Source organism: Macrobrachium rosenbergii, chromosome 50 (assembly GCF_040412425.1).
Source record: "Macrobrachium rosenbergii isolate ZJJX-2024 chromosome 50, ASM4041242v1, whole genome shotgun sequence".
Lineage (NCBI taxonomy): Eukaryota > Metazoa > Arthropoda > Malacostraca > Decapoda > Palaemonidae > Macrobrachium > Macrobrachium rosenbergii.
In genome coordinates this window covers 19,370,117-19,394,431 of record NC_089790.1, presented here as the reverse complement: position 1 = coordinate 19,394,431, position 24,315 = coordinate 19,370,117, and the positions used below count along the sequence as shown (strand labels likewise).

The 24,315-nt window shown below is 36.7% G+C and overlaps 2 protein-coding genes across 2 annotated transcripts in view; both read right to left on the bottom strand.

Annotated features, from left to right (window-relative positions):
* The window catches only part of LOC136832718 (uncharacterized), a 38,204-nt gene extending 32,210 nt beyond the window's left edge, over positions 1 to 5,994 (bottom strand). Inside the window, exons 1-4 of the mRNA XM_067094223.1 lie at positions 5,882 to 5,994; positions 4,075 to 4,170; positions 2,399 to 2,623; positions 987 to 1,221 (exon numbers count right to left, since the gene is read on the bottom strand). Of these exons, the coding sequence (XP_066950324.1) occupies positions 987 to 1,221; positions 2,399 to 2,597 (434 nt within the window). The 5' untranslated portion in view covers positions 2,598 to 2,623; positions 4,075 to 4,170; positions 5,882 to 5,994. The remainder of the gene's footprint in view (positions 1 to 986; positions 1,222 to 2,398; positions 2,624 to 4,074; positions 4,171 to 5,881) is intronic.
* Positions 5,995 to 11,472: 5,478 nt separating this feature from the next.
* The window catches only part of LOC136832713 (uncharacterized), an 81,709-nt gene continuing 68,866 nt past the window's right edge, over positions 11,473 to 24,315 (bottom strand). Inside the window, exons 20-25 of the mRNA XM_067094168.1 lie at positions 22,320 to 22,553; positions 21,802 to 22,092; positions 20,225 to 20,315; positions 16,666 to 17,050; positions 16,448 to 16,528; positions 11,473 to 11,921 (exon numbers count right to left, since the gene is read on the bottom strand). Of these exons, the coding sequence (XP_066950269.1) occupies positions 11,895 to 11,921; positions 16,448 to 16,528; positions 16,666 to 17,050; positions 20,225 to 20,315; positions 21,802 to 22,092; positions 22,320 to 22,553 (1,109 nt within the window). The 3' untranslated portion in view covers positions 11,473 to 11,894. The remainder of the gene's footprint in view (positions 11,922 to 16,447; positions 16,529 to 16,665; positions 17,051 to 20,224; positions 20,316 to 21,801; positions 22,093 to 22,319; positions 22,554 to 24,315) is intronic.

Below are 24,315 nucleotides of genomic sequence, written 5' to 3'. Positions count from 1 at the left end.
TGTTGCTGAAAAAACAAAATGTCAAGAAGCTTTTACCTTGCAACTAAACGAACATTGTACCTTTTACTGATTGTACAAATACTGTACAGTACTGTGATTGAGAAATCAATCTGCACACTGAAGAGTTTGTTATAAAAAGTACTGTACAAGTCTGTCAGTTGAGTGTACAAAGGCATCCCTCAAAGAATGTACATATACTGTATGATTTTTAATGCTCTACATGCAACTTACACTGGGTCTCCATAAATTGTATTACAATGATGTTAGTCCATATCTGTGTATGATTCCAAAATCACTTTAATAGAATTACTGAGAATGCTATTATAAATCCATTACTATCAATATTATAGCCTACGTGAGCCATCCAAAGACCCATAATTCTGCATTAAACATGGTCCTACATCAAATAGTTTTTCAACTGTGCCGTTAATAGTGAAAAGTGACAATTTTTTATACTGTGTAGAGTTAAATAACTTAGCTAGACAATTAGACAACAGTATAGAGTTAAATAGTTTAGCTAGACAATTACTGTTGACAAAGTTTGAGACACACACACACACACACACACACACATGGCTGGCTGAAAGTTTTTTCCTAAGTGGCAGGTGAAAACTTGGTAGCTAAATGAAAATGGAGGTGTTAGGTCTTATGTTCTTATGTTGTTATGTTACTTGCTTTCTCTTAGATAGCAAAGGACAAAAATGAGTTTAGTAAAGGTCAAACAAGAACAATGATCAAAGTCCCCCAGCCATGTGACAACTCAACACAATCACCGGCAGCACCCTTAAGCTAAGATCTCTGTTTGCATAATTTACTCATTTCCATACTAGCGACTTATGCCCTTGTAATATACATGGCTATTTGTACAAACCCTTCAGTTTTACCAGTGTGAAAACAACCAAACAAGACTTTGACAATACAGTACATCTATGCATAGTCAAATAAATGTTTATAACATTTATGAACACAATCAGTTTACTCCTTACTTGGTGGCCATATCACGAACAGTAAGGCAGTTAGCAGTGTCCAAGTATCTTTCAAGATATTCTTCACAGTGCTCCTTTAACTTTGCAATGAGAAGCTTATTGGCCAGACGCAGCAACTCGGCAACATTTGTCTTATCTACCACAACAGTTCCAGTGTACATGTAAGCCAAGAGACATCTGAACACCTCGGGGTCTTGTGAGCTGATGGTTAATTGTTCTTTAACAGTTTTACCGGCTGGAAATAAAAACTAAAATGAGACTGCCTAACTGATGAAGACAAAAGATATGACTGACAAACAAGCCCACAGAAAATTTACGAGCAGAACCATCTACAACATACTAAAATGTTCACACATTAAATCAGTGTCACTACATTTTACACTTACACTAAACAATTTATATTTGTTCATCTAACATAAAATGTCTAAAATATTTGATTAGCACAACAGAGTGTATTACCAGCAACAGCAATTTTTAATTCCATTACTCATTTACTGAAATAGTAAACTACAGCAAAACCATCAAAAGTAATTAATGCTTAGTACAAAAAATTTCATTGCAATTAGAAACTTCTTCACTAAAGAGATTTAAATATATAAAATTGTCTCAAACACTTCAGAGTGTGTTTAAACTGGATGGTAGCAATGCTATTCACTGTTGCATTTATTTACGTTGAATGCCATCTGTCATTTTTTGAGCATTCACCAATGGGTATAGAATATACTACAACTTAACTTTCAATTCATGTCATGCAGCAGATATGATCTATGGAAGCTTTAGCAATTCATGATTTTTTTAACATTAACTACAGTCCGACTTTCTAACTCAAGTACACATTCTCCTGAGAATTTTGTAAGTTATCTTGAATAAACACTTGAGTATAATTATACCTGTCCTAGGTGAACATTTTACAATCTTGCTATAAGTTATGGCCTCTGCTTTTACTTAGCACTTTCTGTAGGGTTTCTAACTTCTATGAATAGATTTCCCTTTCCCTGAAGGATCTAAATTTCTATTCCTACACACAAAACAATAGTAGGGTGAATTTCAAAGTTATCATAGTTCTCACTGCCATTGATCAGTCCAAGAAAAAGGAGGGAAGAATTGCAGAGAGGATCAACAGAGCTTCGAATTGGCCACAGCATCACTGGTTGCATGAATGGAGATAGAAAAACTATCCCAGAGCCATCACTTGCTTCTTTGTCTACTTTCACTATCACTCAAATACACTTCTCTACACCAAAAATTCAATTTTTTAAGACACTGAGAAGCACAACTGATGATAAGAGAGAGAGAGAGAGAGAGAGAGAGAGAGAGAGAGAGAGAGAGAGAGAGAGAGAGAGAGAGAGAGAGAGAGAGAGAGAGAGAGAGAGCTATACTTAACATGCAAAAGCTACTATGAACTTTTGTACCTTTGAAAATTGAGTCAAAATACGGAGAGCAGGCAGCTAAAACACATCGATGGGCCTGAAACTGCAGTCCCGCAACATGAAGAATGACATCACAGCAGCGAACAAGTTCCCGTTGACTTCTTAACTTCTCTAAGACATTAGTGCCATGCTGATTTTCAGTAAATGTCATGGCATTATTAGGGAGCAGTGTTAATGCCATTGCTAATGCTACAGTATATTTAACATCTGAAAATATAGAAATACACATAAATTGTTGGGTTCAGGAAGGCTGCACAAATAAAACCTAACTCAGTCCATGTTCTAAACAAAAACAGGAAAAAAGATTTTATGCAATGAAAATTATATACGCGACCAACCATAGGCTACATCCCATAAACTTTCTTTGCTTGTTTCACCGAATATTTCTTCCCATAAAACTCTCAACTGAAAACTATCAAACAAACTTTATAAATATACACAGAATCTACAGGTGTGAATAAACTTGTAGTAATAAGAACAAAACACTACTTTTCAAATCAACAACTAACTAGTTGGATAAGTGGAGAAATCTGTCAAATAATGAATATCTACATGCGGTACAGCCTTCACAATAAAGTGCCCTAAAGCCAAAACCAGGGCATCATTTGGGGGCTGGAGGGGCAACTGCCCCCCAGCCTCAACTTGCCCCCCTCACACCCCCAAGCCCCAAGAAGTAACAGCAGCGGGTTTTCCATTATTCCTACCGAAATTCAAATGTGTCACCATATTAAGTTATATCTATCCATCTATCTATCTATCTATCTATCTATCACACACAATGTTTGTTTGTCTACCTATTTTGCTGAAATACCTTGCTTATGTGGCTTCAAAAAGCACATAAAATAGCTCAAAATCAAAAAACCCCAGCTGGTTAGGCTCTCTTCGCTCGCCAAACCACCTTTGCCCCCCCAACAAAAATCTGAAATGACGCCCCTGGCCAAAAGTACATTGCTTATAGTGCACAGCAATTTCATACAGTAATTAATAGCCTATCCTGACTGGTATGTTATAATCATCATTACCTTTAAAATATTAACTTACTTATCATTCAGTTTCAGAGACATGTCTGCAAAATGAATTGCTTCTAGAAATATGCACAGTATGGCACTTTACAGTAGCTGACTGCAGCAGTCTACCTGCTTATTCTTACATAATATGTAAAATGCATAAAACTTATCAAATACGAATAAAAATTAATTGGCTTTGTGTTTCTGTCTTAAGTTATGCAACAACGTGTATTTGCTGTGGTCCCACCCCCATTTCTCTCTCTAGTATGCAGACAGAGGGGTAACGGCTTAATTGGGGGGAGGGGGGTCTTGTAGGGGACAAAACCCCCTTTCCCCAACCCAGAGGGTAAGGGAACGGCATCTGAGGTTAGGTTAGGTTAGGTTAGGTAAAGGTCAGTCTGGTTTGCTGTTTTCTGTCTGAAATGCCAACTGGCTCCCATCTAGGTTATATATATTAGACTACAATCACAAAATTGTTACAATCACAATTGCCTAGGGTACGTAACCTGGTGAAGACTAAAGTGGGGTGTTAAGGTAACTAGGCTATATGCTATGGCCTGTCCATTCACAGTGTTACCAATGGAAAAAATGAAGACTCCACTTTTCTATTTAGAAACAAAAAATAAATTTAAAGCAATTATGCATACTTACATATAGTCAATAGCTTCCCAGCACGATAGAGATTCTAGCATCATTCCTCTGGCAGTGGCAATAAACAACATTTCTGCAGTTTGTTCAAGAATCATCCTATGAAAATAGAATTTTTATTTTTTGTTGTTTTGAAGTTTGCTAATTTTGGGTGATCATTAAGGCACACACATTATTTAGTTCTGTTTTACTGCTTATGACTATTAGAATTTGAGTGATGATGAACTGTTCCATAATGAACACAACTAACATCTGTATTGAAATTATTTAGTAGGCAGATAGGAATTTACCCTTTTTACCACAGCATTAATGTAAAATTAAAATATATTGGGCTCTAATACTTCAATGGCATCAATTTTGGCTTTCCTAATATTTGTATACAAATATGACTGAACTTAGCAATATCAAATTAATAACAATTTGACAGTGGAGATACCCTTGATCACCCTTTTTTTTTTGCTTTTCTTTATATTTTTAATACTTTTACTTATTACAACATAAGGTCATTTTATGTTTAAATACAGAAAGTAATGATTTCCTAATATAAAATAATGAATAAACATAGCAATACCATAAACAATAATTAGACATTTGAAAATTATGCTTTATCATCCTTTCTCTCTTACTTTTCTCGTCTTTCATACTTTTACTTATTACACCATAACACCACTTTATTTCTGAATAAATAAAATAAGGTTTTCATATATGTGAATATTAATGAACTTGGGCAATGCCAAAAAAATAATAAGCAGACAACAGAAAAAAATATGCTTGATCATTCTTCCTCTCTTTCTCACACTTTTCTTTATATATCTTTAATAATTATAGTAATTACAACATAGCAATCATCAATTTGTTTAAATAAAGAGAATAAGGGTTTTCTAATATAGAAATATGAATGAATTTGCAAAACCAAAAATATAATAATTAGATTGATGAAAAATAACAATAACTGATCATCCTTTCTCTTTCTTACTTTTCTTTATATAAAGTTTGTGCAGAGTGTATCATGGAATTATTAGGCTCCCAATCATAACATCTGATATCGCCTCCATTCCCTTTATTTAATAAAAGCCCATTTAAAGATTCCATGTTCAACCTGCTCCTAACATCTGTCTTTATTAGTTTCAAATGGGAGAAAATTCTCTCCACTGCTGAAGAAGGGTGTGGTAGAACTAATAAATCCAGCATGAACTGGGCAAACAATTTCTTTTTTCTTATACAAACATGTTAGGGAAAGGTGAAAAGGGAAATGGGATAATATAAATGACAGTGATGTTTTAGCAAGGGTCAGAAATTTAGTTAATTCAAATACTATTGGCATGGTGGATCCGTATGGTATACAACAACGAGGCTAATCTAACTGTTGGCTGCTACTGGTCGCTGGCAGAAGATTCAGATGATAACGAACAAATATCCATGTTCGCGAAAACATAAATTCGATATTGCCTTTTAATGTGATAAATCCCACGCGTCAAGCGTTCATACTTGGCATTTAACACGGCCCCACATAACTATTAGCCCCCTTCCTACCAAGACTCAAAATGAAAGTCTCGGAAACTGATGCGTTCTCAAAGAGGAAAAATCAAATATGCTAAAAAAGTATCCAATTTCCCCAAAAATTATGAAAATAGCATCCAATTTTTGCCACTTTTAGCCATTTCGTATCATTATGGTTCGCGTCGTAAAAACGTATGGAGTAGCTCAAAAAATTATCCAAATGATACTTTCGTATCCATTTATGGTAACACTGCCATTCATCGATCTTGTGAATTAATACACAAAACAATGGAAATAAGGTAGAACTAACCGGAAATAATATCTACACACTATAATATACTAGCAGTTTGGAACCTTTCGTCAACCAGCAGGTCAATAAACCAGCGAAGACTTCTTACAATAGTATAGGTATTGTTTACTAGTAGTAGTAGTAGTAGTAGTCGTAGGGACTTGCTTTTAAGAGGCTCTTTCGAAGCCTCTCATTTGCTTTCGCTTATACACTTCTTTTCTCGATGGTACCGTATTTTTCTCATTCCATCTGTAGGGGATGCGTCATTACCTTTTAATTCATCTTCGTCTTCTTCCTACTGTTGTCTCACAAAAATAAATCTGCTCTTGGTAAATGCTGGGCAATAATGGAAAAAGAAAATTCCCAATTTTTATTTACATCTTCACCTTGTAAAAAATTAATGTTTCCAATTTTAATGTTTTCATATCATTTAGCTTACGTGTGTTTAGCTCGGATTTTCAGCATTCTCTCTTGGTGTTATCATACCAAGTGTCAGCTCTTGTGCTCTTCTTGAGTTTTTTGCTGATATTCACGATAGGCTCTATTAATTTTACTACCCAATACTTTTTGTCAAGGTTTTAAAAAATTATTTTTAATTGTTTTCCTTTTACATGCTAAATTTTGTTTAAATCTAAGTTCAATCCTTCATGTATCATTAATTTTCTTAGCCTAAGGCGTTTTCCTGTTACAATACTGATCCAAGGTAATCTCAAAGAGAAAAATATTCATAATACTGTTCAGAATATGCTTAAGATTAAGGACAGTAATCTGTTTTAGGTAATTAGTATATAGCTGGATGAACCCCTATTTGAGATTTAAGGGCACAACATACCCTATACCTGTGTTTTCAGAACTGTTTCATGTAGCGAGTTACGATTTTTGCAACTCGTTTATTTCCTGTTTGCTTAATTATTTCCATTGCATAAGTAACTGATGGCATTGCTAGTTCTTTCCAGAGCTTCCGTATCATCATCCTACTACTTTTACTTATGACTGCATCTGCCATGTTTTCCATCTGCTGATATGAGCTCTTTTCAGGTGTTGTCGGGTGCAGTCTTCCGAATTATAAATTGTGACACATTTTAATTTTACTTGTATTTACTTTAAAATTTTTAATCCATCAATGTACTGGATCTCTCCTAAGTATTACGGTTATATACTTATATTTAAGGCACACTTACTAGTAGCTTTTATAAGAACTTTGACTAGTTCTGCTATTCCCTCTAAAAAATGACTTTGAACAGTCAGCCATCTGCTCAAAACAGTGGCACAGTTCTTTAATTCTTTGCATCTCGTTCCTAAATCCTACCTCAGTAGTATCTTTTGACCTCTTTGAGAAGGTATGCAATTGCCGTAATAGGGAGAGCATGGTTGATCCACTGAATCCCTGCTTTGTACAGTGAATTCTTCTTATGTATTCCTTAGCCATAATGTCATTGCATTATTAGTATGTATCTTAGCATGCATTTATCACCTTTACATGTCTCTTCCCAGTACATACAGATGACACCACCCCAACTCCCACTATTGCCTTAAAAAGAGTACTCTAATTCCAGCAATAAATTATCTTTTTTTGGTAATTAAGATAGTGAAAAGGGCAGTTAGGGAGACTGGACAACAAGATGAAAGGGAGCAACACTTTGTACAAAAGGTTTAAAGGGAGAAAGCCAGCTTTAGAACTATAAAGTGCTGGTTTGAGAGGTTGGATAGCATTATGGGAGAAGGTTACTGATATATGAAATCGATCAAGTAATAATGAAAATAAAAAAGAATAGAGAGAGATTTATTTTTGAACCGAGGGCACTCTCGCTCATCACATGGCATTAATACAGACTATAAATATAAGCTATGTGATTTCAACAAGACATTCTCTCACTGAGAGAATTGAGTGTATCACATCTGTCATATTCAGTCCACGGCATGGACTAGCAGCTAGAACTGGAGGGAATTCTTGGTCTTCTTTCAAATGTCTTATTGTTTGTGTGGATTCACATTTGAATGATCATAAAGTAATCTATTTGTGATGAAACAAGTCTCTTGCATGGGGGATTCCATACCTTGATTCTACCTCAGCCAAGAAAGCACAGAGCATGGAAAATGAGAACAATGGGCAATTTACATATAAAACTACAGTATGAATACAAGCTTTCATTTTATTTTATTTTTTTCACCCTCAGCGAAACAAAACTAACACTACAGTTTGAAGGAAATATTTATTGACCCTTAAATTACTTACTTGTTCCTTTATACTGCTAATAAAAGTACAGTGCCTGAACATGAATAGTGTACACTACTTAGTACCTGTCCCTTTTCAGACTTCAAGAAGGAAAATTGAAAGTCAGGAAAGAAACTTCTATTTTTATATTTTGGTGTTGTTAATACTTTCACCACAGTATATATACAGAAGTTACAAATAGACTACTAATCTATTAAGAACTAAACTGAAAAATTAGGAATGTTCCAACACCTGGAGACTTACAAATGCTAAATCCCCAAAAATCACCATTTAAAATTAGGTTTCAGTTTCTAACAATACTTTTTGACCATTAAACCTCCTGATCTGATGAATATGCCACTGACACTACAGTTTTATCAGGTATATGAATTCAGCTTAAATTTATTAAGATATCTTTAAATGGCAAACACATGTGGCCATTGTTAAACAATGTGAACTAATGTTAATAATCTGTAATAACATACTGCAAAATGTATACAAATCAGACACACACAGATATATAATGGTACACTACATACTTTAAGGAATATTTCTGAACTAGAACAAAATTTATTGTTATAAACAGTGCTGGAATGGAATGCAGAGTTTATGCCAAGCACTGGGACCTACAAGCTCATTCAACGCTGGAAAGGAATGAGAGTAGATAGGTTTGAAAAGTGTAACAGGAGGAAAACCTTGCAGTTGCACTATGAAATAATTGTTAGGAGAAGGTGGATAAAAAACTGAATTGAATTGAATTAATATCTATCAACCATCTGGTCATGCAAATCATATAGTGCTATGTAACGCTATTTATAGATAAAATATAGTCAAAGTTAGTGATTTAAAGGTCATATCTGACAAAGGATGTTTAATTGTTGAAGGAAGTAGATTACACTTTCTATGGAGAAGTGTTCTGCTTCGGTGAGAATATCTTGAAGGCTAAGTGGATGGGGGAAGAGAGGCTAGAATGGGAAATGCTCTGTTGCATGCAGCTGTGTTTAGGGCAAGAAAGGATTATATGGGATACTGAAAGAGTGGTATGACAAGTTGGACACAGCGTTGGAGGGGATCTGTTCATCAAGTGGGAGTGCGTTAAATTTGTATGACTGATACGTAAGCAAGATGAAAGAAAGATAATATGAATGGAGGTACAGTAAAAAATAATGAAAGGGGTTGTAGCTAGGGGCCGAAGGGACACTGCAAAGAACCTTTAGTATTGCCTACAGTGCACCCCGTGAGGTGCACTGATGGCACTGCCCCTCTAAGGGGTATAAACAGTACTGATTGATTTTTTTATTATTATTGGTCTGACCATCATAAGCAACAGAAATTACTCATTTTCATGTTACAGCATTTACTATCCCCTTTGGTCAGAGCCTCAGTATCCATCAAAGTACTTGATGTCTACATTTCATTTCCTTTTTCATTAATTGTCAGTTGAATAAGGCTACTGAGCTTAAAACAAAGCTCTTACGGAGCTAGCCAGAAGGATTAGGTTTTGTTACTGCAGCACAGTATTATAATTATTAAATATTACTGACTATATTAATAAGTACTACTGTTAAAATTGGTAAATCTGTTGGTGTTGTCCCTATAGAATTTTTATTTATTTTTTGAGCCATATATATTTTTAATATACAGTGTAGTATCATAAATTTGTATTCTGGGGAAGGTTGCTATACATATTCATGGCCTCTGATTTGTTCTATAATAATAATAATAATAATAATAATAATAATAATAATAATAATAATAATAATAATAATAATAATAATAATAATAATAATAATAAACACATACATTACCTATGCACAGTATATAATAGTTATAATATGTACCTTGTTACGGTGATTTGGTTTCTCAAAGCTTAAGAGATGACAAAATTTCTTTGAGGGTTTCCTTTCAACATTTGTCTTTCATTGCTACTGTATTTCAAATTAGGTAATAATTCAAGTATGCTTTGCTGACTGTATTGGCTCGCTGTACTAGGTACAGTGCAATGCAGTGTGCTCATCAAATATATGTGGCACATACTTTAAGACAAATTAAAATCACTGTCTTTCAGCAAAACATTCTTTTCTACATGAAGAATGCCCCAGTCTTATCTCTGGTTTGATTTGCTTTACCACATTGTTTGCACAAAATCCAAAGAGTGAAGGAATTCTGGCATTAATATCACTTTTATATATAAAAAAAGGCTTTTAAGTTATCGAGTCACTGCCTAAACCTTCACTGCTCTCAACTTGCATAAATACATGCGGGTGAAATAATTCTGCAGAGCTGAATCAGGATTTTCAATTTGAATCTGATGCCCAGCCATTTATTAGCTGTACATAACTCACTACAACAGCTGATTTTTTTGGCACCACAAGTTGTAAAGACAGGATTTCTAGAGCAGAAGGTGTAAAGGATTCTTACTCAGAGATTTTGCACATGCAATGTGAGCTTTCCAGTGTCTATCAAAGTCTACATTTTAGAAACTTCTGTAACCCCTGTTTGCCTACAACAAAGATTCATAATTTCTCGTATAGGACAAAAATGGCCTAACCTGCCAAAGGGCTCCTGATACAGAAATATGCTGTACAAGGTATTACCTTGGTCATCTGGAATATTGGCACCGAGACAAATTAACATCTATTAGCTTTTAAGGTCCTAGACACATAGTAGTTTAACAAGCATTAATATTCAAGTGTACTAATGTACTACCTTGTGAAAATAAATTCCTGAAATGGTGATACAGCACTGTATAAATATTGATAATTTCTGATAAAAGGAGTCTAAAAGCCTAAATGAATAAGAGCACTGTGTATTTTTTATCTCAGACACTGAAATATCCCTTAAAGCATTAATGTTACGAAATGTCCCACACAGCACAAAAGACAAGTGCCCAGAAAAACATCCTTGAATTTATCTACTCTATTTCTTACACAATTTTACATATCTACCCCAAGATACTACTGCATTAAGATTGTCAGAGGACCAAGTAAGCAATAAAGTATTCTGAAAACATTAATTTAGCCTGTGAGTTAGTTAGAAAAATAACAGGTGTTAATGTCATTTAATGTTTATATGAAACAATTTGCTAAGCTGGTGTACTATACACCATAATTAATATGGTTCCTGTGATAGCGCACTCATCAAATGTACGTTTCATGTGAACTACTGATAATAATTAGAAAATAGGGGTAAGTAGGGTATCTAACAATTGACCTTGTCAGGAATGAAAATAATGAGAACCCATCCAAACACTGAAATTGATTCTAGTACACTTCTTCAACACTAAAACAAAATTGGTTTCATCATATAAATTATCATACAAACAATTCTGATACCACAATATCATCTCTTTAATAACAGTTTGCTGAGCAACAGATATCCAGTAAGGAATACAGACAGAATCAAACTTCTAAGCAATATTAAATCCATTTTGTCCCGATAGTACTGTAATATGCAACAAAGCTACTGGTATATATCACAAAATAAGTCCCACTATAAGCAAGATACTACCTATATAGTTACAAAAAGTACAATGTTACTTAAACATACTGTACTGTACAAAGAAAATGTAAAATAAAGCAGGATTCCTTTACTGAAGCATGTTAAAAGTACCCCTAAGTAACAAAAGACAATGTTTCTCTTTAGAATTCCAAGGAAAGATACAAAGATTCTTCTGAACTACCTTCACTGTATTACGAAAAAGTGAAAGAACATTAACTCTCACTACTTACAACTTATTTCTTTTTCTTAGATGAACATAAATTCTACAGTACGAATAATGTGCATTTTCACAGTTTATGACCGATGAACTGAAACTTTTCATACACGTGACTGCTGGTAATTTGCCTGTAAATTAGAATATTATAATATTTAGATATAAAAAATAAAAGTTATGATGATTATGGTTGAAAAATCACAATTTTTTAAAGTAAATTGTATTTTTCCTAACTATACAAACCTGAGGTCCTTTACATTAGGAAATACTTTCAGCGAAGCTGGAAACGGCCGTTGAACTTTCGAACAAGTGGTTAGTCACTTAGTGGCCCTTCAAACCGGATCAACCCAAGTGCTAGTCCCCCGTGGGAGGTTAGGCAGGGCATGGTATTCAGAGTTTTGGTGATAGGGCACTCATAGTTGCCAGCCCATTTGCCCGAGAATGAGGGCGTAGAAATTGAAATTTATCGTAGGCCTGATAGCTAGCCTAGAATCTAGTGAGCTTCCCTTATGGAACAGTAGGTATAATTTGGCTGTTGTGTACCTCGGGGGTAATGACTTAGCTAGGGAATCTGCAGATACCGTGTGGGATAGACTTAAGGTGTTCACTGAAAGAGTCAGGTCGATCACTACAACTGTGGCCATTTGTAACGCCGAAGAACGGCTATATAGCAAAACGAACCATTTTCATATCAATCCATCTGAATATAACGCCCGAGTAATGACTCTGAACACGAGAATCCGCCGGTATTGCACATGTAGAAAACATTGTGGAATACACCACATTCCAATGAACGCCATAGGTTATCGAGCCGGAAGAACGTCCGACCACGTGCACTTTGATACGCATATAAGAGGCGTATTCTTGAACTGAGCGCCAGAGTTAAGTGTCTGGTGAGAGTAATGTAACATAACTTAGGCTGGCGTCATTTCCTTCTAACCCCTTTGAATTGTTTGCCAAGTACACTCCTTTTTTTCACAGAGATTAAGTTACGTTAATTAGTCACCCTCCCACACACTCACAAAATGGCGGCCAGCAACGAAGCCCAAATGGAAGCCATCTTGGTCCTCCTAGTTTTGATCTGGTACGTTCTCAAGGGATACTCCTCGAGTCACATCATGTCACTGTGTATCAGAACTTGTTGAACAGAATTCAAGTTGACGAACAGCAGTTGAGAACTTTGTACTTATCTAATACAAGCAAATTAGAAACATTAACACATGATCAAGTGCGGTGGTCATTCAATCGAGCAGCGAGAATGACCACGCTACTTATGAGGTGAATTGCAACTCTTGCACCTGCAAACCAACCCACAACCCGATTTTCAAGGGAGAGAAGAGCGAGTTCAGTAATTTCCAAGAATTATTTGGTGTACATGTCTATAAACGCACTGACATTGACGACGTGGCGAAGTTCACGTATCTGTTGGGATCCCTGGACAGCAAGCCACTTAGAGTGGTGCAATCTCCAAGTGTAACGGCAGGAAATTACGAAGTATCACGGGAGTTGCTGAAAAAATATTATGGGAACGACCATCAGACCTTGGTAATTTTGCATCGGCGGTTAGCTGATCTTTTTGTGCTGAAATGTAATTGTAAGGAATTAAAAGCCTTCCGTATTGAATTAACCATACTGACCAAGCAAATCAAGAGACTGAGTGGGTCTGCATTAGACCAAGGAATGCTACTGAGCCTAATTTGTCAAAAATTGTCTCAGGGGCGAGTTTATCTGAAAGTCGTTGCGTATTTGCGAAAGTGTGATTTTGATCTAAATGAATTGTTCACTGCACTTGATTTCCTTATTCGTAGCATGGAAGACGATGCCCTTCAGATGGGGGGAAAGTCTAGATAACGAAAGGCAGAATCCCGTGTTAGACTCAAACGCTTCATGTAACAAAGCACGTCCATTTTGTAATGGAAATCATTCACCCTTTAATCGTACCAATTATCCTAGCGCCACCGCAAAGAAATGACAACTGGTCATATTGCAATGCTGTTTTAATTGTTTTGCTAAAGGCCATAGCAGTAAGACTTGTAGCTAAGTTAAGTATACCTTAGTTTTACCAAACCACTGAGCTGATTAACAGCTCTCCTAGGGCTGGCCCGATGGATTAGACTTATTTTACGTGAACTCCGGCCCATCGAGTGACAGTCCGCAGCTCTACCGACTCATCCAACGAAGAGCTTAAGACTTGTAGCAATAAAGTAAATTGTAAATTGTGTAATGCCAGACACCACAGTCTCATTTGTGAAGGTCGAAGTAGTGATATGAGACAAGTCACGAGTTCGTCCAACCAACCTACCACCAGACGGTTGCCACCTCATGTATTGTCACAACCAGTAACTCATCGAGGGCAAGAACGCCCGTAAATTCAAGACACCCAGTCAAATAAAAAATGAGAAACCATGTGGAAATGCCAAAACTGTAAGGAATCAGCCTTCAGTCGAGTTGTCAGTAACCTCATTGCCTACCGCTACGGCAACTTTGTACTCGAAAAAGGTGCCTCACACAGCGCGCAAGTTTTAGATACTGGCAGTCATCACAGCTTTATTTCTAGTTATCAGGCAAGCAAATTAAAGTTACCTGTCATCAAGCGCGTGGCACTGAACATTGCACCATTTGGGTCTCAAGTAGTAAAGGGAGAGTTTGATGTAGTCACGTGTCATATCCATCTGGGAGAGAGGGTGGTCTGCACAAAGTTAGTAGTACAGTACACAATAACGTGAACACTCCAATCCACAACATTGGACTCATCAACGTAAAGAACCATTTGCGAGAGAAGGGATGGGAAATTGCTGATGTTGAAATTAAAGGGGATGTGTTGAAGAATGTAAACTTGACGATTGGGGCAGATTATTTTAATTCTTTGTAATTGGTATGGATAAAATTGACGGGGTGAGTGTTTTTGTCACACACAGTGGGATCACGTCTTATGGGAGGGTACCTCAGTGGGCTTTGCAGGAAGTTAACGTAGCTAAAGTTTGTACCTTGAGGATATGTAGAATAGTAGAATCTGAACCTGATGTAGACGTCTGGTGGAGGTTGGACATGATAGGAATCGCACCACATGAACAATTTACAAACTCAGAATTCGGAACTCTAAGTACATCTCTGTGCCTGTTTTTACCTTGGAAACTGTTTTTTTCTACACTTTTAGGGCTGCTGGTAAAGGAGTTGAAGTTTTGTTTTTGTCTGTCACATGTTCTTTGTTGAGTAGAGTTTAAGGGCAAATAACAGTTAGCCGACAATAAACAAACTCACCTCCATTATCAACAGCCCTAAAAGTATAGAAGAAAAAAAAAAACAGTTTCCAAGGTAAAAACAGGCGCGGAGCTAATACTCAGAATTACCCAGCCACCAAGGGAGTCATCGGGAGCGTACAACCCTCAGATGATGCCTTGGCCGCCTTCCTTCGGTACTGTCTCCTCCCCTCAAACTTCACTCATTGCTCGGCAGACCAGAAACAACACTCCGAACAAGGTGAATTACAAGAACACACAAGTCTCCTGCAAGAGGAGCAAAGGGCGTGTGGTTCCATATCAATGAGAAAGTTAAGTTATTGCACTTCTTAACCCCCTACCCCCAGGGCACACACACACTGGGGGAAGGAGGGTTTACGAGGTTTATCCACATTCATTATGCAAAAAACAAGCATCTCACTGGGAAAACAGCTCAACAGCAGTCAGGGCAGAGAGCAAGAAACACGTCTGGAGCACACGAGAGCCGAAAGCAAATTGGAATGTTTACAACCCGGCAGGTGGGACTCCCGCCTCCCGGACGGTAGTTAAATGCCTAACCACCTTGTTCAAAAGTTCAACGGCCGTTTCCAGCTCTTCGCTGAAAGTAATTACTAATGTAAAGAACCAACGGTTTGTATATCGTGTCGGAACAAATAAGCATATGGGATATCATTTGGAATCAATCTTACATAAATATTAATGTCATTACTATTACATATAATCAATGATTTCATTACAAAGAGAGAGAGAGAGAGAGAGAGAGAGAGAGAGAGAGAGAGAGAGAGAGAGAGAGAGAGAGAGAGAGAGAGAGAGAGAGAGAGTTAACTAGCACCATAACATCAAAGGTCACCAACTGCTATTTCAATTACTTTACTATAAAATATCATAAAAACTACATTTCAATTGCTAAAGGATTCAATAAGAAGTATTAATTGAATATGCTGCAGAATCCTAGCAGGTCTTAAAGAGGAGGCAGAGTATTCTTTTACACTGGGGGCAGAAAGGTCTCTGAAATAGGCACTGAGAGAACAGTAAGACTTTCTAGAAAGCAGCTGCAGGATGGCTGGCACATACAGATACTGTAGCTAGATTGCTGGTAAACAGAGATGTCCGATCAGCAGACAGAACAGGTTAAAATCTGTACCTAAAGCCTGTACTACTCATTGCAAAAGAAACATGGACAATAACAAGGAAAACAGAGGAGATTCTGAGAGTGTGACCATCGAATGTCGACATTCATCGCTGGAGTATGGTGAAAGGATTGTATTACAAATAAATAGTAGGTGGAGAGATAGTATTAAGGGGACATGAAATAAAGCTCAGGATCTCAAAAGACAGAAATGGCTTGGACATGTGATGAGAAGGGATGAGGAACAGTTGATCTATAAAGCAGCAGATATGTAAGTAGCAATCCTTACTATTTTTTGAAGGGATGACACATTAATTTTTGATGATAATTTAACCTTGGACTGCCTTGTGGGTTGCAAATCACCTACACTCTGGAATAACAAGGGTGCATTATGATTATACATGAATATATATGCATTCAGATAATAACAAATTTACCATAAAAGACTTTTATGAAACAAAACTGGGACGAGCAACAATTTTTCTCAAAATTACAAATATAACATACGTCTGGTTCTGAAGGCACAAAGGCCTCGTTACGGTGACCCAATGGATAACGAGGCTTCGGGTAAGTTGGTGGTCTCCTGTCAAGCAATTCATTTGGCGACTGACTGTGTGGGAGACGTCCATCAGGAATAGGAGCTCTCCCTCTTGCAAACGGTCTCTCTGAGTAATAATCCTGCCTTCTGTCTGGTATATGAGGTCTCTGACTGATGATTTCCTCCTCTGGCAAAGTAATGCTACTTTCAGATGTGCTATGACCATTTGCTCTAGATGGCATGTGTGGTTCCTGATCACCTTTGACTGCAGTCACCTCAGAATATATACTGTCTATAACCTCCACTTCTTTTGCAATAGCATCTGATTCCCATTCACGTGATTTCTTCTTCCTCCTGTGAATAAAAACTTACTGAAATTACAGTATAAGAATAAAGATAGGATTTTAATTGTATAGTTCACCTTGAAAAAGGTTCTCTGTCAAAGTAAACAATACATTGTTAGTGGGTTAAAGCATACAAAAAGCATCAAAAAGAAGCATTTCACAGACTTACTATACCTGTATAAATCCAACAAAACAGAATAGATAAAAGTTGACTATAATGCAAATTCATTTTTTCATATCAACCCAAGGGAAAATCAAACACCAAAAACAGAAAATGTAGCAGAGAATGAGAGTGAATTTAAAAGGCATTATTCTAAAGTATGTCAAGTGAAAAGGTGGAATGATTTAACAAAAGAAAACACTAATTTCAGGCTCTAGAAGGAGGAGGAGAAATAAAAGAGCAAAAAGATTTTATTTCTAGGAGGAGAAATAAAAGAGTAAAAAGATTTTAAATGTGTAACAGGAGGAAAACTTTGTAGTTGCACTATGAACAATAGTTAGGAAAGGGTAGAAAATAAGATGAGTGGGTAGAAAATAAGATGGAAGAAAGATAATGGAGGTACAGTAAAAGGAATGAAAGGGATTGCAGCTAGGGGCCGAAGGGACACAGAAAAGAATCTTAAATAATGCCTACAGTGCACTGCATGAGGTGCACTGATGGCACTAACCCCCTACAGGGATTTCAGGCTCGGAATTCTTACAATTTATACATGTTGCTATAACCTATGGGTGCCAAATCTGCAATAATTTTTATCCCCTCTAATATTGTCAGTTTGCACATAAAATTTACTTCACACTGACATAATTTCTAAATTGACAGAGTGGGATTTTTGTTGTTGCAATCTTTCTGTTGTTATTGCAGCAGGCCTGACCATGCTTACAACATACCCAGGGTCTGTACGCTAAACTGCTATAATTTTAGAGGAAGGTCTCCTTCTCTGACTAACGTCTCTACAGATGCTAGTACTCCCTGTTTTGGTGGGGAACCCTCTACAACGAAGCCGGATTTAAGAGATCAGGCTAGAGTCCAAGGTCACCTGAAAAGTTTTCTAGTATAAATTCACTATACCAGTCATTAAAGTCTCCTATGAGATTGGCACCAGTCATAGTTCAGATAGCAACAATTCATCTTTGGCAGCAGACATAGCATTTACTGGTAAGGATTCTGGGCTAGACCTGCCTCCCATGTTAATGGAGCTGTCCTACTGAGGCAGGCCTACATAAGTCCAGGGCAGGTTACCAGAGGAACTGTAATGATCACAGGATTGCAACACTGGTGGTTTACTGATTAGAGCTAACTTAACTTGTCTAGGCTGCTGGGCAGGCACTTATGGAGCCCATATCAAGACTCCTCAAGAATGGTTGGTGGGAAAAGTAGAGTTGGCAAGTCCATGTACGACACATTTGATTAACTGGAATAGATACCCCCAAGGACTAACACTGGCTGGTCCCACGACCAGATCATCTAATCATTTTCATCTACATTTTGTTTAGTCAGGCCTTTCCTAGCTGGTCCAGTCCAATTCAAGCTCATCAGAGGAAAAGAGGAATCATGGGGAGGTGCAATTCCAGATAATTTTCATAAGTGGGCAACCATGATGACCATCAAAAGCGGACATAGCTGACTTTCCTCTGGTTGCCCTGGATTTCTTTAAAATACATTGGTTGGTCAGCTAGAGTTGTGACATGTTGCAATTTTCTGGGTGCTTGTGGCTGGTGGAAATGTGGCCATAATCTCGTATGAAAAGAGATGACAAACATTATCTTGCAGAAACGACCACATGCCCACATCCAGCAGCCACACACTCCAGTTTAAAGGTGTCAATCAGTATGACTTTTAAAGTCATAACCAAGTCAGATATAGTTATCTAGAAGGATCACAATGGAACAGTCTAAGCGTTGACGAACAGATCAAGCAAGGGTAGCAATTTTTTTTTATCTCTGGAGATAAAATAGAAGTACTGTATATTAAGTGCAGCATCAGTGGCCAACAAAGTTTTATCCAAACACAATGATGATCATCAATCAATGACTTCTTATATACATCTGGAATTTCTTGCCCAAGTGAAGCGTTCAAAATATTAACATAGGTATACAGTACTTAGTAACATATCAAGTCCCAGTAGGAGATGCTGTCATAACTGAAACATCATTCTAATTTTCAAGATCTTCATTTGAGGCTTTATTTGAGTTAGTGGCCATGCTTTAAATTTCCTTGCTACCAGCAGAGACAATTGGATCACTCATGGTATTGTGCTATCAGGTATTGATTTCTTGCAACCAGAGAACAGGTTCAGCGTCGAAGTGGTGCCATCAGACTGGATGAACATTATCAATGGGCAAGCAGACTGTTTGCACTCTCAAACAATTTTTCATAAGCAGTAGCCATGCGCTTATACACAAAGGTTCTCTGCAGCACTGTCTTTCTATTATCTGGAGGCAGGCTCATAACAACAACCTGGACCAATTATAAACAGGCTTTTTTTTTTAAAACAGAAAACAACCCTACAGGCATTATAAATGCTTCAATATGGGCTGTGCTCTCAACAAGCAAGTACTACTATGATCAGCCCTGCAACTGCTACACTGAGAGTTTAGTGGCAGTATTGGACCAAGACATCACTGCTGTGATCACTGACAGTGGCTGTGGTCTTGCAGTAGGGATACACTATGAGGATTTATGGAAGGTGCTTGTACCATTAAAATCCTGAATATTTCAGCAGGAAAACAGCAATCCTTAAGATCTGGAAGATTCTATGGACCTCCAACCAGTCTTCTTTGGTAGCAAGAAACTTTCGAGTTCCTTATGGGGGGAGTAAGATATCAAGAGTCTTTGCCAACACAGTAACAGCTATATTAATCAAGCGTCATACACATTTCCCAAGGTCTCTGAGTCTTCAGAGAACTTGCATCATGTCGGTGGGTATAAGGTGCACACAACCTATCCTAAAACCAGTACCATACCATTTGCCTTAGTGTGTATTTTTTCAGATATACCCTACATCCTTTCTCTTGAATAACCAGTGTTGATTTTTCAGTTCCTAACATATATCTGCGTAGCTACAGTACATGCTAGATTTTTTACTCTTTATAATTTTTATTAACTGTAACTATGATTCTGAAAAATGAATATGAAAATAATTCATATTTAATGCTTTGCTAAAACATTTAAAATTTTACTTACACATAAATAACAGTGAAGTATGATCCAGTGGCCGCCAAAATGAGAGCACCTAAGACAGAAACAACAATCACCCAGCTCTCTATACCTGGAACTGAAATAAGAGAAGAGATACTTTATGGGCTCTCTAAGCTCCTACCAGAAGACAAGCTTATTGTCACATCTGTTTTTTTGTTGAGTAATTACACCAGATGAAGAAACATGAACAGAGGGAATCCAACAGTAGAGCAAATCCAATACAGTATTAAACAATCCAGAATAATTTCATCAGCAGTATTATTTCTTTTGGGATTGTGTAACAATGCTTCTGCTAAATTTCGTTCCTTTCACTGAAATTCGGAGTGAGAAAAGATATAAGAAGAGAAAGGGATCTATATTAACATCAAACTACAATACATAAGGTAACAAAGGCATTAATACTGTTTTACTAACAAACTAAAAAAAATATCAAACATCATTATGGATATTAGTGATATTAATAACCACAGTAACTTACTCTATCTTGTGGCACAAATAGCTACTGAGCCACTAATAGTGGCTAACATATGACTGATAAAAAACAAACATCACACATCCACACTCAAATCTCAGTGTTTCCCAATTCAAGTTAATTCTATTCCTGCCTAAAACAAAATAATTCTTCTTTATGAAAACTGGCCAACTGTTACAGCCTTTTTTTATTTCAATGAATAGGAAATCCACAAATAACAACCAGTAATTTGTGGTGTCAAACTCCCACAACTTTTTGAATTTTGTAGGCTAATTAAAATTTAATGATAGGTTTGCTGTGAAACAATTAAAAGAATTCAATAGCTAAACCAGGCAATACTTGTAGCAGCATATAAAATACTGCACTATCTCCTTCACTGTATGTCTCATTCCACCCACATCCCTGAGGAAATATCTTCACTACATGCACACAAAAAACATGTGCACACACACACACACACCATTAGTCTCCTAATACAATGAGCTAATGTGTATATAGAATGGACTATTATTTGATAAAATTCACAACCACATATTTTGATAGTTACAATGACAATCAATAATAAATAAGTGATGAATCACAGGATGATGTTAAATCTTAACTTTAAGTAAAGATCACTGAAAAAAATTAAAGGTCAATATTCTGAGAATGAGAGGATCTGATCATCTGACTGGTGAGAGAAAGGGCACTCAACTTCAAGGGCTCACATTTTTCTATCTCCTACCATCCCCTTTATTTAGTTATCTACCAACCCATTCCCCTCTCACCCTCTAAAAACAGCATTTTAGAATCGGTAAAAATAAAAGGAGGATTCTGAATAAAAATATTCTGAATAAAAACGTGCCTTTACAGTCTCAATGTGCAAAATAATGTCACTCACTTATTCTTTTTAAAACTCAGCAACATAACAGTAACCTGATCTGAATCATAATGATGCTGCAATGGTCAGTAAAACTACATAAGACACAAGGGAAATAAATAACTTAATATACCGGTATACTATACAGTAAATATCATAGAAAAGTTATGTTCAAGCACATAACAATCCTCACAAGAATTTATAAATATACAGTATGACAGTTACACTTACCAGTTAAGTACGTGATACTTGACTTAAGAGCTATGCCTTTTATACTGATTTCTGTGACAATAACTTTTAAATCTCTTTGACCATTTGGTAACTGCACAGCCTGTGTGCACGTAAGCAAACCCTCATCCCCCACCACATATTCACATGTGACATTCCCCTCGGAGAAAACTGTTTTTGGGGCGCTTGGGTCGTAGACTTTTAGTTCAATCTTTGCATTAGATTCTGACAGAGATGCCACAACTTCCACCACATTGCCTTCAAGAGTAATGGTAACATCTTTTGCATCCATGGCTAAGGAAAAACAATAGCAAAAAAATAATAATACTATTAACCACTCTTATCTTTATTATTTTATGTCTTAACCAAGCAATATTAAATGTAATAACAATAATAAACAATTCTTAATCATGTGGTAGGCTGAGCTGGTTCCACTGAAAGTATGATAACATTGAAAATGGTTTCTCACTGTTTCTTTCTTGCTCCTTAAGATGTACAGTACAACCAATACACTGGCTTACCTGTAAATGGTGTAACTTCCTCATTACACTGCGATATATTTCCATTTTCAACACAGCGTTCAAAGTTTCCTGGAAGGTCACTTCGTTCAACTTCAAGAAAGTAGCAGGGGCTGCTTTCCTTTCCACAAAGTAAGTTACCCAACTGGACTTTGCCCTGACTACCAACATCAACACGAAGGGAGGCACCTTTTGTATCCCTTTCAGCTCCAACCCATGCTACTGTGGCATCAAGATCTGACCAAGAAAAGACGTGAACAGAATAAACTAACTTAATTTAGAACTTACTTCGTATATAACTCAGGCGGTATCCACATAAAAACCTTTTAAATAATGCTTTTGAAAACAGGTTTGGTAACGACAGTCTTTTCTCTTCTGTGGGCCTCACAGGTTTCTTAACCTGCAGCACTTCCCAATACACTGAATTATCCAGCAAGGAATGAAATATAACATAGCCTTCAATACAAATAAATCTCTGAGACTCTACACTTTTTAACTATTCCAAGACACTTTAAAGCTATAAATTGGCTGTTCCTTTATAGTACTGCACATCAAAGCCTTAGAATATTCTATGCCAAATTAATTTCAATGGCCATTTTATCAAATTGTACTATAATTTTCATCTTGCATTAACAAGCTATCAGCATTATGTTTAACTTGCAATGATTATAGTACCAATGATTGTTTCAATGATTACTTTAGGCTAAATCTGACAAGACTATTTTGGTCAAGGAATGTTTAAAACTCCACAGCATACTGTATGACTTGTAACTAAGGTAAGCTGGCAATGTCTTTTTTTTTTAATCAAAGCACTTAGAAATTAAAACAACCATTAATCTAACTGTAAGGAGAATACAATAGCGCCTCAGGTGACAACAAAGAGCAAGGAACATAGCTCCCAAGGTAATTACTGATCACTTGATATACTTTTATATACCTTTGAATCACTAGGTGAAAATTGGTTCTTCCTGTGAGTAACTACTCAAGATCTCAGTACCTTGTCCTGTTTTGGCCATCTAAGCTGAGCTAATTACCTTAGACCACACTTAACATAGGTGCAAACAGACTGTGTAAAACATGAAACCCTTACAATGACTCTTAGGAACACTACTTCAAAGATGTCAAAAATGGCAAAATCAAAATCACCTTTTCAGTTTCACCCTAATTCCCACAAAAATGGTATTTTAATGATAAAATTAAGTTTCATATATGTAAAGGCCATTTCTGAGCCTATACTTGATTTAAGTCTCTGTTTTATGAACAGAGGTTTGATCTCGCTTATCCCGAGACATTGTGTAACGTGAGCCGATATCATTTATATCTTTCCCTAACTAAAATCTGAGGACTACTGGAATGAGATACTAAGTACAAAACTAAAACCCTTTATTGACAAAATCAACGAAAAATAACTTCTTAAAAATTATGAAGAATGAAATCCAATGTTTCACATAACTATCAGAAAATCTTCTAAGGAAATAAGGTTCCAAAATCATAAACCCCAATTACAGAAAATAACTCATCTGTCAAAACATCAACAGGTCAATCAATTAAAACAGGTCATCTCAAATGTCATACCACTCTCATCCTTGTAGGAGGGAGAGAGGAAAAAGGAATAGGAATGGAGTGGAACAGAAATACTCCACAAGTCCTCTGGGACAGTCTCCATGTGAAAAATCACATGAATCGGATCTCACAAGTCCCGATTCGAACAACGGTTCCTCCCATTATATTCATTATGTAACACACGAACGAACGTACTTTTGTATGACATCATTCGAGGTCAAAGTTCGGCAACACACGCCTCTGTATTTCAAGGCGTCACTATCGACATGCATCCTTCAAAACCGGATTTTGTAACTGGTTCAGCTTCTAGAACGTTCTTTGCTGAAAACGCATTTGCCAGCCCGTGTCTTGTCACCAAGGTGGTTTCTTCGACCCTTGTGGTATGCGAATGTTTCAGCATTTTCCTATTTGCTGCGTATAGTGAAAATGGACCCTG